We start from the raw sequence: 12,453 nt of genomic DNA, 5'->3' as shown, positions 1-12,453 counted from the left end.
TTTATTAATATAAAGCTACGTAGTTTGATTCAGGGAGATCTGAAAGAACATGGACTGGCTGATTGATTGTCAGTTCATTCAGCATGATTAGTTTCATCATTGTGTGTGAATGAAAATGTGGAGGGGATATTTAGAGGAGGAAAGAGGAGAGGTAAGGAAACTTATAACGAATAAGGAGTTAATGGGGAATAAGTAAGTTGTGATAGGGACTTGGAAGAAAAAAAAAAGTCAACCCTAATTTATAGAAGAGTCAGGCACCAGGATTTGAGACTATCCATTCACTGGTTGTCATTCAGCACCTGCCTTGACTATGAGATCCCTCCTCAGTTGTGAGGGTACAGAAGAGGGAGGGCCCCACCTCAGGTGGGCAGAGCAGCGGAGGCTTTTTCAGAGCACGTGGTGTTGCAGCTGGCTTTTGACCTGTAAATAGGCCTACTCCAAGCATTCCTGACGCAGAGTGAAGAGGACATTATATGTTCACAGAAGAGTGTGAAGTCTGGGATAAGTAAACAAAGAATTTATATTTTAGTTTAATCTTGAGGATATTGTTGAACCTATGAAAGTTTGAACCATGAGAACGATATAATACCTTGTTTTTAGGATGGTAAGAATGGTTGCAGTGTAGAGTAGTGAAGGGTAGATGGAAGAAAGAGGGGCTGGTGGTAGGGAGACCAGTTGTCGGGACTTGGGATCTGCTGTCGATCCATTTTTCTATCTTGGTGCTTGGACTAGGGGAAGTCCGGGAGGTCTCCTTCAGCTTGATTAAGGATTGGTTATCTTGTAGTTCCAGCTGAGACGCAAAGTTCCTCTCAGGAACTTGTGGGAGAAAGGTTTGACTCAGAATATCTTACAGTGAGAAAAAGAGATTGAGTGTTCTCTTTCCAGTGAAATCGATTTTTTTTCTCCTGTAGCTCCTAAGGTCATTACATTTATTGTAGTGTTATATTTTTAACAATTCATTCAGTGTTTATTTTATAATCTTAATTGATTTTGACCTTTTTTGTGGTGCAGATATAAATGAATGTGCACTAGATCCTGATATTTGCCCAAACGGAATCTGTGAAAACCTTCGTGGGACCTATAAATGTATATGCAATTCAGGATATGAAGTGGATTCAACTGGGAAAAACTGCGTTGGTGAGAAGTTTTACCCGTTTTCTGAAACATTTCCTGCTTAATGCATTCCTTCTTTCATTGCTGGGAGAAAACTGCCTTTGAGTAGCTTAGAGGACTGGGCAAATGGACACGTTATACTTCGGATGTCAGCACAGCATATGCATATCTTTAGTAACAAAAAGTTACATCACTGAATCTTCACAGTTTATGAGTAACGATGTATCAGATTCACTCCTTGAAATGATTTGCTCCTTAAAATAATGATGTATCAGATTTCACTCCTTCAAAGAGAAGCTCATTAGATATAAGATGCAGAGATTCTGAGCCATTCTCATGTGACTACAAAGTCAACCTTGATTTTACTGAGAGAGAAGCAGCTCTTCTCCTAACCATTTATTAGACTTAATCAGAGAAACCACAGCTTCTTTTCAGGAATACCTGCTCTCTTAAAGTTGGGTTTTGCTTCAGACAGGCATATTATTCAGTGGAAAGCAAGCAGTTTTCCTGAGGTCCCTGAATCATGAAGCTAAATTCCCCATGACAATCATAAATGCTACAGATTACTTTATACTTTATAATCATACCTGGAGACAGTTTGAATTATTATAAGGAAGAAACACCCATTCTGGAACTAACACATATCAAAGATGGACCATACTTTCTAAATATTTATTTAGTTCCTTAAATCAATAAGGTTAATCCTTTTAATTCGACAAAATGAATTAAATTATATAAATTTAATTATATAATGTAACTATATAAAGATTAATGATTTCCAGCAAATCTGTATTTTCTTCCTGCTAAAGAAATAAGTGAATTAAATAGCCTAGTGACTTTAGGCTTTGTAGATATTTAGTTTAGATACTTAGTTTAAAACCAGGTCAAGCCTCTGTTTTCCTAAAATGAGATAGTTTAGGTAAAAGCTAATGGTACAGGAGTTTTGCCTTTTTGCTTGAATTGATCATATCGTTATGACTTTAAAGATCTAATGTAAAAGAGCAAAGTAGATACAGGCAAAGTTTGGGCCCTTTTTAAGTGTTTATTTTCATTGACTTTGCAGATATTAATGAATGTGTACTGAACAGTCTCCTTTGTGACAATGGACAATGTAGAAATACTCCTGGAAGTTTTGTCTGTACCTGCCCCAAGGGATTTATCTACAAACCTGATCTAAAAACATGTGAAGGTAAACCATATTTTTGTTCTTATACTGTGTACTTTGCTATCTTTTGGAATGCCATTAGAAAACCATAAGACTAAATTAGAGTCTCCTGTATTTTAGACAGTGATGCCAATTTAGTTGAAATTCTGTGCTTCTACATGGCACTAGTATGTACTTTGTAAGCCACTTATGGTATTTACTCGTAATTGGCATTTTAATTGCCATCATTTAATAGATAAAGAAAATGTTATGTGTCTGCTATTTGAGCTATTCATTCAGAAATCACATACACATTTACTCCAGATTTTCTAAATAAAAAGAAAGATTCAGCCAAGTCCCATATTCCATACTATAGAGATGTACTAGTCTATACTATAGGGTTATTATTTTGGCATTCCATCTAGTGTAGGAAAAACTATTTAGCCCAGCTTTACTATGTGGGATTAAGGATATGTAGTAGCAACTGGGGTCAAAGTTGAAGTACTCTTTTAGGCCCAAGACTAGATTTTAGCAGTAATGTAGACCTGTTTTTGTTTCAGACATTGATGAATGCGAATCAAGTCCTTGCATTAATGGAGTCTGCAAGAACAGCCCAGGCTCTTTTATTTGTGAATGTTCTTCTGAAAGTACTTTGGATGCAACAAAAACCATCTGCATAGGTATTTATCTTTCTGAGAATGATTCTTCTATGTTTATCAATGTTGTTATACTTAATGTCAGCTTTTCCTGCAAAAGAATTTAAGTATGGATGAACAATATTAAAAACTTCATTATTCGTTGTTTCAAATGCTATTTTTTCTATAATTCCAAGGTGTATGTTTGAATTTTTATATAGATTCTATTAAATATTATTCCCTCCTCTGCAGAAACCATCAAGGGCACTTGCTGGCAGACTGTCATTGATGGGCGGTGTGAGATCAACATCAATGGAGCCACCTTGAAGTCCCAGTGCTGCTCCTCCCTCGGTGCTGCGTGGGGAAGCCCGTGTACCCTATGCCAAGTTGGTAAGAGAAACCCGTGCTGTGGTTCCTATACCGCTCCACTGGTCTTTGCATAAAAAGGGGAAGCCTAGTATTTCATTTATCTAGGCTCACATGAGAATTTGCAAAGATTTAATCCTGATGGCCCCGAACATATTGCTGAGTGGGAAATAAGAAGTGTCAAATTTTATGTGATTTTGTTCATTTAGTATTTTCTATCTTCACATTGTAATGTGATTAGTTTGTGTTGCTTCCCTGGTGCACCAGTGCCTACCGGCTCTCTTGGGAACCTTGTGGTTAGAGGTTCTGAGCTTTTGATAGGTACAGATTATCTTTCAAAAAGCTAATTGATGTAAAGAAACCGGTATTCATGACTAAACTTCATAAGGGTTTCTTCTAAATCTGTTGGGAATTTGAGGTTTGACAGCCTTGCTCATGGTTTTGCTGATTTAATGTTTAAATATATAAATGTGTAAATTTATGTGAATGCTGGAGGCTATGAGATCTCCAAATTATAGATTGAGTTTTCCATATTCATGTTAAAGTAATTCTATAGTGTGATTCCTATTTTCAGGTGAACGGCAAGAGAGAAAGCTACCTTCAGTTTTCCTCTTAGCTATCACTTTAACGTGATCTATAGGGTACGTCTGTGTCTTTTGTAGTATCTTAGTGGAATTGAGCTTTATTTGAGGAGACATTTCATTACTGTTCTTCCTCACCTATGCAATCACAGAAACATTTTGTTATCTCATAGTTATAGCAACACAATCTACTTCATGTTCCAGGTCATCTTTCATGTTTCTTACACTATGTCAGAACTGCAAAGTCTGGATATTGTTATCTCAAATTTGTTTTCTGTTTTGTTTTTCGCTTTTTATTACAGATCCCATATGTGGTAAAGGGTACTCAAGAATTAAAGGAACCCAATGTGAAGGTATTTCCGATTACTTATAAACCATACATTCTTGTGTGCATAATGAATGTTTGTGTTAACTCGGACTGGATAAAGCTGTCATATAACTTCACAGGGAGAAATATGCAGCAGAGAAAAAAAAATAATGAGAACTACAAAACAGAACAGCTGTTAATTTCACAAGCATTTATATACTATTGCTAGTGTCAGAACGCTATGTCCAAAGGACAGGGTGGGTGGCTGAAAATGTTTTAGGTTGATCACAGTTTAGAGAGACTGCACTTTCAAAATGCTATCAGGAAGAGAAAAACAGGAAGTTTTTGATGAGTCTGTAAAATTTGCCTTTCTTTGGTTTGTCCTGGCATTTTTTGTTTGTTTGTTTCACAGTCATGGATGATTTAGAAGGACACATTCTGTTTTCTCTTTGTTGAAAGTCTGCATGGAGTTTCTTCAGTTTGCTGTGATTCTTTCTCGTGGAGTTTCAGATAGACATAGGTCATGGTGACTAACACAACCTGACATGACACAGCAGCTGAAAAATTTTAAAAACAGCAATTAGTCCCATATGTGGGATGAAATGAAGTTTTTTTCCCTGTTAAAACAAAGAGTCACACTACAACCCCCACCCAAGGTCTTGCTTTCCAAATGATGACTGAATCCTTTGGCCTTTCTCTGGTCCAGACCCGCTGTTAATAACTTATCTGACCTCAGCAGCATATTTTGTTGTACAAGTGACCAAAACAAAACAAAAAACCCAAAAAGGTAGATTCCACCCTCTCCCCATTGATCTCTCTTACAAGGAAAGATTCAGAATATTTTTTCAGCATTCCTGGTGTGGAAAATTATTTCTTCTAAATAGAGACACAGTGTGTATGAGTTTCTTAGCTAATGTTCCCCCCCCCCTTTTTTTTTGGCATTGACAAGTAAGTGCCTTTCTTTTGATTAACTTGGTGGTGAATACTTTTCCAAATTAAGTGCAGAGAACATATTGCTCTCCATTAGGCAAACTGGGAAGGACTGGTACATTTGAGAGAGACTAGATGAATGATGAATGAATGAACATGAGTATCTTTTAATTCTCCTCAACCCAACCTGAGACCAAAGCATGGACAGAACAGCCTGAGACCGTGGCTGAGTTAGAATTGATTGTACATTTTCTGGTGATTTATCAGAACTTCTTAAAAGAGACCCTTCACTGGCCCACATATTCCTTGGTGGGATATTTTTCTATGCTGACCTTCAAGGTGTTTCTTCTTTGCTAGTTTGAAAAACCAGGTTTTTGCTTCTCTACTCATTTCCAGACATCTGGTCTCATAAAGCAAATTATATTGCCAGGAACCTTACCTGAAATGTCCACAGCTACCAGAGCTGTCTCCAAGAACTCACACCAGCTGCCTGTCTCTACAACTCAAAAGTTATTCCCTGAAACCAATGGAGAAACTCTTATATATTTAGTAATAGGTGGGCCTGTTCTGGTTGCTATTCAGGCACCCTAGAAATTCTACATGAACTACTTGTAGGCAAACTAGTTTTATGAAGTTACCAGGTTCAAAATGGGGAATAATTATGACTCCATGAGTAGAATAAGGTAGAATGATATTATAAAGATATATTAACTTTATGCTTTTTTTTTCCTTTTTAGATATAGATGAATGTGAAGTGTTCCCAGGAGTGTGCAAAAATGGCCTGTGTGTTAACACTAGGGGGTCATTCAAGTGTCAGTGTCCCAGTGGAATGACTTTGGATGCCACAGGAAGGATCTGTCTTGGTAAATACTGAGCTCATTATTTTTCTAATAATAATTTATTAACGATTATTAAAAATGAAGTTAACAAGATATAGCTGAGCACTTAGCTTCAGGTACAGACACACACTCCAAAGTTCAGCATATCCGATAGGGTCCATGACCGCTCCTTTGACAGTCTTTCGAATAGTAAGGAGCAACTGTAGTTTCTGTTGATATGCAACTATTCCTTAAATCACTAGCATCACAGTTATTTTTCCAGAGCTCTTAAATCGGCCCCATATGCCATGAACTATAAAATACAACCTGAGTGGTGGAGAAAAGAACAATATTTGCACATACTTGGAAACTGTAGCCCATGTCTTCTAAGCATACCCTGACATTGGCCAGAAGGACAGGTCCTTGCAAAAACACCTGGGAGATCAGGAGTGAAGATGCCACTCCCCTGAAAAGTGAACCTGAGAAAGCCCAAGGCAGGTATCACTGCTAGTCATAGTGGGATACTCTATGCCAACTGCTAGAGCCCAAGTGGGATCCTCTAGCCAAATTGTCTCACCCCAACCCTAAGTCCTTAGAACTCTTAAGTCCTAAGTCCCTATGGGCTTGTGATAGCGGCAAGTTTGAGATCCCACATCTCATGCATCTAAGGTCTGGCAGACTTATTCTGGTGTTACTACTATGGCTTCTGCCTGCCTAGAGTATATCCCTTGGATCACTGGTTTCTGAGTCCATGACTCTGGAAATGATGCTTACCTGTACTTTGCATCTGAAACCACATTACTCTGAAGTGTACACTTAGTGAAGACTATTGTAGGTAGTTAAAAAAGTCGGCCGGGCGCGATGGCTCATGCCTGTAATCCCAGCACTTTGGGAGGCCGAAGCGGGCGGATCACGAGGTCAGGAGATGGAGACCATCTTGGCTAACACCGTGAAACCCCATCTCTACTAAAAATACAAAAAATTAGCCGGGCGCGGTGGCGGGCGCCTGTAATCCCAGCTACTCGGGAGGCTGAGGCAGGAGAATGGCATGAATCCGGGAGGCGGAGCTTGCAGTGAGCCGAGATAGCGCCACTGCAGTCCAGCCTGGGCAAAAGAGCAAGACTCTGTCTCTAAAAAAAAAAAAAAAAAGTGGTATACAGTGAAGGATTTTGATCACTTATAAATTAGAATTAACAAACCTTTAAATATTGAACTTTATAGTTTATAGTGTAAATAAATAATATGGAATGGAAGCGGGAATTCAAAGCCAAAAGTATTTTTGTAACTAAGGATGTCAGTTAATGCTATTCTGAGTCTTAGTTTATTTGTTTAGGAGGGATCAGTATTTAATGAGAATCTTCTTCTAGGTTCTTCAGTTGAAAGATGCTTCAGTGTTTAATTTAGGATTCATTTAAAAATAATTTATCTTAATATGGGCAGTCTGAATATAAAACTGCCCAGAAGACTTCAAAAACTTTCTAATGTTAGAGGAAACCCAGGGAGTTAGATAAATTGTTAATGACCCCATTGTGAAGGAGAAAGAGAAGGAAGATACATCTTACGTTTCAATTACACTTCATTATTTTCAGATGCATAATCTCATTTGAGCTTCACAGAACCTTCTGAGAGATGAGTGCAACATCCTATAACAGATGTGGAAATTCAGGTTTAGGATAATTTATTGAAGACAATCCACTGAGTTACAGAAGAGGACCAAAATCCAGCTCTTCTGACCTCTGCTCTGCTAGGCTTTCTGCTCTTCTTCATAAGCCCATGAATTTGGGTTTGGGGCTAGAGGTATCCCACATGTACCTTGAAGAATGTGCCCATAAGCACGTGTTTAGGTGAAAGAAATATTTGAGAAGAAAAGTGAATGGCTTTTCTTTGTATTTTTCTCTTTAATCTCAAGTAAGGCAGTCCTCTTTCCAGAGTTCACCATTCCACCTTTCCAAAAATGAAGTGGGTCTGAGGAAAAGGTGATTGCACTAGGGCAGACACGCTCCAACAATAAAGAGTACAGTTGGCTTTTAGCTGTGGAGGACATGCCAAGACATCATGGCGTGCATGCATCGGTGATAGGTATTTCTGTACAGTAGAAAACATCTCCCGAAAGAGCATCGTGGGATCTCTCAGAATACCATTCCTTATGTAGAATTATCAGACGTCGAAAGGGAACTTTTCAGAAATAGGAGGTGCAAACATGGGCTGACACAGAGAGTCTTTATTAGGCAAGGATACTTACCCCAGAGCCTGGGTTTTTTTTTTTTGAGGAATAAAACTAATTCCAGTCAATACGTATACGGCAAATTATTACGTGTGCAGTATTTTGCCTAACAGAGTGTTGGCAGTTTGGGGCAGTGGAAGCCGTGTGGCTCTATTTAACCTCCCTTGATTCTCTCTGACAGATATCCGCCTGGAAACCTGCTTCCTGAGGTACGAGGACGAGGAGTGCACCCTGCCTATTGCTGGCCGCCACCGCATGGACGCCTGCTGCTGCTCCGTTGGGGCAGCCTGGGGTACTGAGGAATGCGAGGAGTGTCCCATGAGAAATACTCCTGAGTACGAGGAGCTGTGTCCCAGAGGACCCGGATTTGCCACAAAAGAAATTACAAATGGAAAGCCTTTCTTCAAAGGTACAGTGTTACGTTTTCCATGGCCAACTGCCTTCCTTTTTAGACCAATAGGGTGCATTTTCATGATCTCAGCACTCTACTTGATCATCCCAGCATGGACTTTTTGCTTTCTGAATTATATAATTATCTTTGTTTAGAAAAGTATGAACTTTTTTTTTTTTTAACTGTTTGGTCCAAGAAGTCCTGAGGGTTAAAATTGTTTTGTATGGAGAGAGAGTTTCAGATAGTTTCTAGGTGGCCCTCTTAAATGTCAGTTACGTAAATTCAAAGGAACTTTAATTTTGCTTCCAAAGGCTATGGTAATTCATTGCTGAAGAAGGACTTGGTGTTCTAGAGATTTAATCTCCCAGTTCTGTCTCACATGTAGAAATTACTTGTGTATTTCTTGAGTGTTTGGTCTTGCTTTGGAAAAAGGGCCCGTAGTGGGAAACTCAGGTTACATGTTACATGTATGTAGAGTCTTCTAGTGTACAAGAAGCTCTTTAAATTATATTAATGAGATCTTGAGCTGGACACGGTGGCTCATGCCTATAATCCCAGCACTTTGGGAGTCCAAGGTGGGCAGATTACTTGAGTCCAGGAGTTCAAGACCAGCCTGGGCAACATGGTGAAACCCTGTGTCTACAAACAAACAAACAAAAAAAGCTAGGCATGGCATGGTGGTGCATACCTGTAATCATAGCTAAAGTGGCTGAGGCACAAGAATTGCTTGAATCTGGAAGGCAGAGGTTGCAGTGAGCCAAGCACAGCACTGCACTCCAGCCTTGATGACAGAGCAGATCCTGTCTCACAAAAAGAAAGAAAGAAAGAAATCTTAAGGTATATACATTGAGAAAAGATTTTTAAATGGTACAAATTATTTGCAAATAATTTAAATTATAAATTATATCTTTGAAATTTTTATATTTTTGGCATATCCAAAAAAGCACCAAACAGTATTAAGTGAATATCTCATTCTGCTACACAGTCAATTGATAGCTGTAGGATAATATATTCTAATAATGTTCTATGTGCTTTAAATATAGATACTAGTGGTTTAGAATATGTTATCTATTCATTCAGCAAGTAGTGGTTAAATATTCACTATGTGTCAGGCAGTGTGCTGGGCCCTAGAAGTCTGAATAGACACATTCTTTGCTTCTTTAACAATGCTTTATAAAATGTAGAAATTTGAAAGGCTAGAAATGTTTACAAAGTCATATATCTCATGGATCATCACACATTCTTGGAAATGTGTACTGCCAAGACCTTAAATCAAGAACTTCCAACCTTCATGATTTAAAATGGTGGGCACTGAGACCTCCTGACTGCTTACTCATAAACTTATTTTGCCCCACATTTTCTTATTCTTGAAGATATCAATGAGTGCAAGATGATACCCAGCCTCTGCACCCACGGCAAGTGCAGAAACACCATCGGCAGCTTTAAGTGCAGGTGTGACAGCGGCTTTGCTCTTGATTCCGAAGAAAGGAACTGCACAGGTCAGTGAATGAGCCTCAAGGGCCAGGAGAGGGGACATCCTTTAAAACTCTATCTTTAACATATTGTCGCAAGAATTAAGGCTGTCCTGAGACTCATTTGCTGCCACTTGCTGTTTTTGTGCAGACATTGACGAATGCCGCATATCTCCTGACCTCTGTGGCAGAGGCCAGTGTGTGAACACCCCTGGGGACTTTGAATGCAAGTGCGATGAAGGCTATGAAAGTGGATTCATGATGATGAAGAACTGCATGGGTAAGTTTGGGATCATTTGATCAACACGGAAAGAGAAGGATTCCATGAAGCTTTGATGGCTCACAGCCTGTGTCCCAGGTTCTTCCTGCTGCCCCAGTGCACTGGGCTCCAGACCAGTGAAGTTAGGAATCAGTCTGCAACACAGGGAGACTGAGGTAGAAAGAATGAGGGAATTCGTGCTGTGGGTTTGTGGGTGATGGCCGAGACCAGTTGTGGGTCCTTGAGAAGTGAGTTTAACCCCTGAAATGGATACCTGGGGGAAGAGAGGACAATTGAAACAGAAGCTGTAGTAGAGGTCCCTTTACGAAGTGTCTGTCCAACACTTCTAGAAAAGGCGATTGATAAACTGGTTGCTTTAGGTCTGGTTTCCTAGAAACAAAGTTTGAAATGGAGATTCTTGCAAAAGTGTTATTTCTTTCTGTGAACAAGTTCTCTCAGAAGGTACTTGTCAGGAAGTAAGGAAAGCAGGGTAGTGCAGGAGAAGAAAATAAACCAAGAGTTTGGCTGCATTTTGGTTTTAGTCTGATCCTGTAGGGAGCTCTGGTGTATGAATAGCACCAGAGAGTTGTCCCGCCTTGAGACAAGGAGGTCAATATGGACACCCAGCAATGGGTGGGGGAGGAGTGCTTGGTCTGGTGGAGGAGATGAGGCCCCCACCTTTAACATGGTCATTTCCATTTTGCAGATATTGATGAGTGTCAGAGAGATCCTCTCCTATGCCGAGGTGGTGTTTGCCATAACACAGAGGGAAGTTACCGCTGTGAATGCCCACCTGGCCATCAGCTGTCCCCCAACATCTCTGCGTGTATCGGTAAGGAGGAAGACTTTCACACCATTTACTTGTGGTCAGCTGTTTGAACGACATCACTGCCAGAGTTGGAAGCTTATGTTTGGGTGTTCTTCTTATTTTCCCAACAGACATCAATGAGTGTGAGCTGAGTGCACACCTGTGCCCCAATGGCCGCTGCGTGAACCTCATAGGGAAGTATCAGTGTGCCTGCAACCCTGGCTACCATTCAACTCCCGATAGGCTATTTTGTGTTGGTAAGTTCTTTTTATTTTATTTTATTTTATTTCATCTCTCCCTAAAACACTCCATGTACTCTGAGTTTTGTTTTCATCACTACTTTTACTTATCTTTCTTGTTTCTCTGCAACATTCTTTTTATAGTGGCTCACGATCTTTGGATCTCATCTCCATTATCTGTTTAAAGAGCCAGTTAAATGAAGGACATAGGATGTTTTAGCTCTAATAAGCATAATTTGACCCATGCCGTTTGGATGGGGAACAGTAGTAGCATGTGCTTCGTCTACGCACATGCATACCAATGATGGTAACTAACCACCTGAAATAAACTCAACACGGTGAGTGCTGTGGAAAAGACAAAAATGCTGAGGTGAAATCACTGCCCTTATGTGGTTTAGATCAGCTAAAAGATTTCAAAAAATAACTATTGGAAAGAAGACCATGGAATGTTCGTATCTTACACTGCAGTTGAGGTATGCCTGGCACTCCTTAAAGATGGGTTTTTGTGGGACAAGAATTTTGCTTTGTGGTCAGCCCTCTGTAGGTTTAGTCGTGCTGTGAAGAGTGGCACAGACAGTCCTGTGGCTTTATTGTGCCCCGAGTCAAAGCGAAACTTTGTAGAAACTGCCAGTTTTTGCCTGGTTTGGGGTGTACACCATGTGGAACTGCCAAGTCTCAGATGGTTTCCACCCAAAACCATAAATCAGCCCAAAGTTTTCTGAAACATGGCCCAGGACAACTCAGAACTTCAACTCAGGTTATTGAAAAAGATTGGAACCTCAGCCAATCAAACTGAATTTCAAGTTTATAAGTGAATCTGTGGCCAAGAGAATTTCATCCACGTGCCTATTATCATAACTGAGATGTGTTCTCCTAGCACCCAATACTTCTCCTGCATTGCAAATGGCACATCATGCATGGTGCAATTAATTGTTCATCTGTCTCCTGGCCGCAGTGTAATCATTTTGAAGGCATGGATTGTGTCTGTCCCATTCACTATTAGAATCTCATCTCTAGCACATAGTAGGTATGTCATTAACGTTTGTTGAAGGAATCAAACAGTGACTGCCAGTTGCCCTAGAATGCTTTTTCCCCTTTATTTGACCTATGCCTGGAAACTTTAAAAATGTGCCATGCTCATAAACACAGAGGGAGGTGTGTTAGCC

General features: G+C 39.8%; 1 protein-coding gene across 2 annotated transcripts in view; it reads left to right on the top strand.

Annotated features, from left to right (window-relative positions):
- The window catches only part of FBN1 (fibrillin 1), a 235,048-nt gene that overhangs the window by 146,143 nt on the left and 76,452 nt on the right, over positions 1-12,453 (top strand). For both annotated transcript variants that reach the window (XM_063716643.1, XM_024232279.3), the window contains exons 19-29: positions 1,012-1,137; positions 2,177-2,302; positions 2,818-2,937; positions 3,145-3,282; positions 4,142-4,192; positions 5,814-5,939; positions 8,300-8,527; positions 9,883-10,008; positions 10,133-10,261; positions 10,947-11,072; positions 11,180-11,305. In XM_063716643.1, coding sequence (XP_063572713.1) covers positions 1,012-1,137; positions 2,177-2,302; positions 2,818-2,937; positions 3,145-3,282; positions 4,142-4,192; positions 5,814-5,939; positions 8,300-8,527; positions 9,883-10,008; positions 10,133-10,261; positions 10,947-11,072; positions 11,180-11,305 — 1,422 coding nt within the window. The remainder of the gene's footprint in view (positions 1-1,011; positions 1,138-2,176; positions 2,303-2,817; positions 2,938-3,144; positions 3,283-4,141; positions 4,193-5,813; positions 5,940-8,299; positions 8,528-9,882; positions 10,009-10,132; positions 10,262-10,946; positions 11,073-11,179; positions 11,306-12,453) is intronic.

Source organism: Pongo abelii, chromosome 16, assembly GCF_028885655.2.
Source record: "Pongo abelii isolate AG06213 chromosome 16, NHGRI_mPonAbe1-v2.0_pri, whole genome shotgun sequence".
In the NCBI taxonomy this organism is placed as follows: Eukaryota; Metazoa; Chordata; class Mammalia; order Primates; family Hominidae; genus Pongo; species Pongo abelii.
Note: the sequence above shows the minus strand (reverse complement) of the source record. Positions and strands in the feature narration are given on the sequence as shown.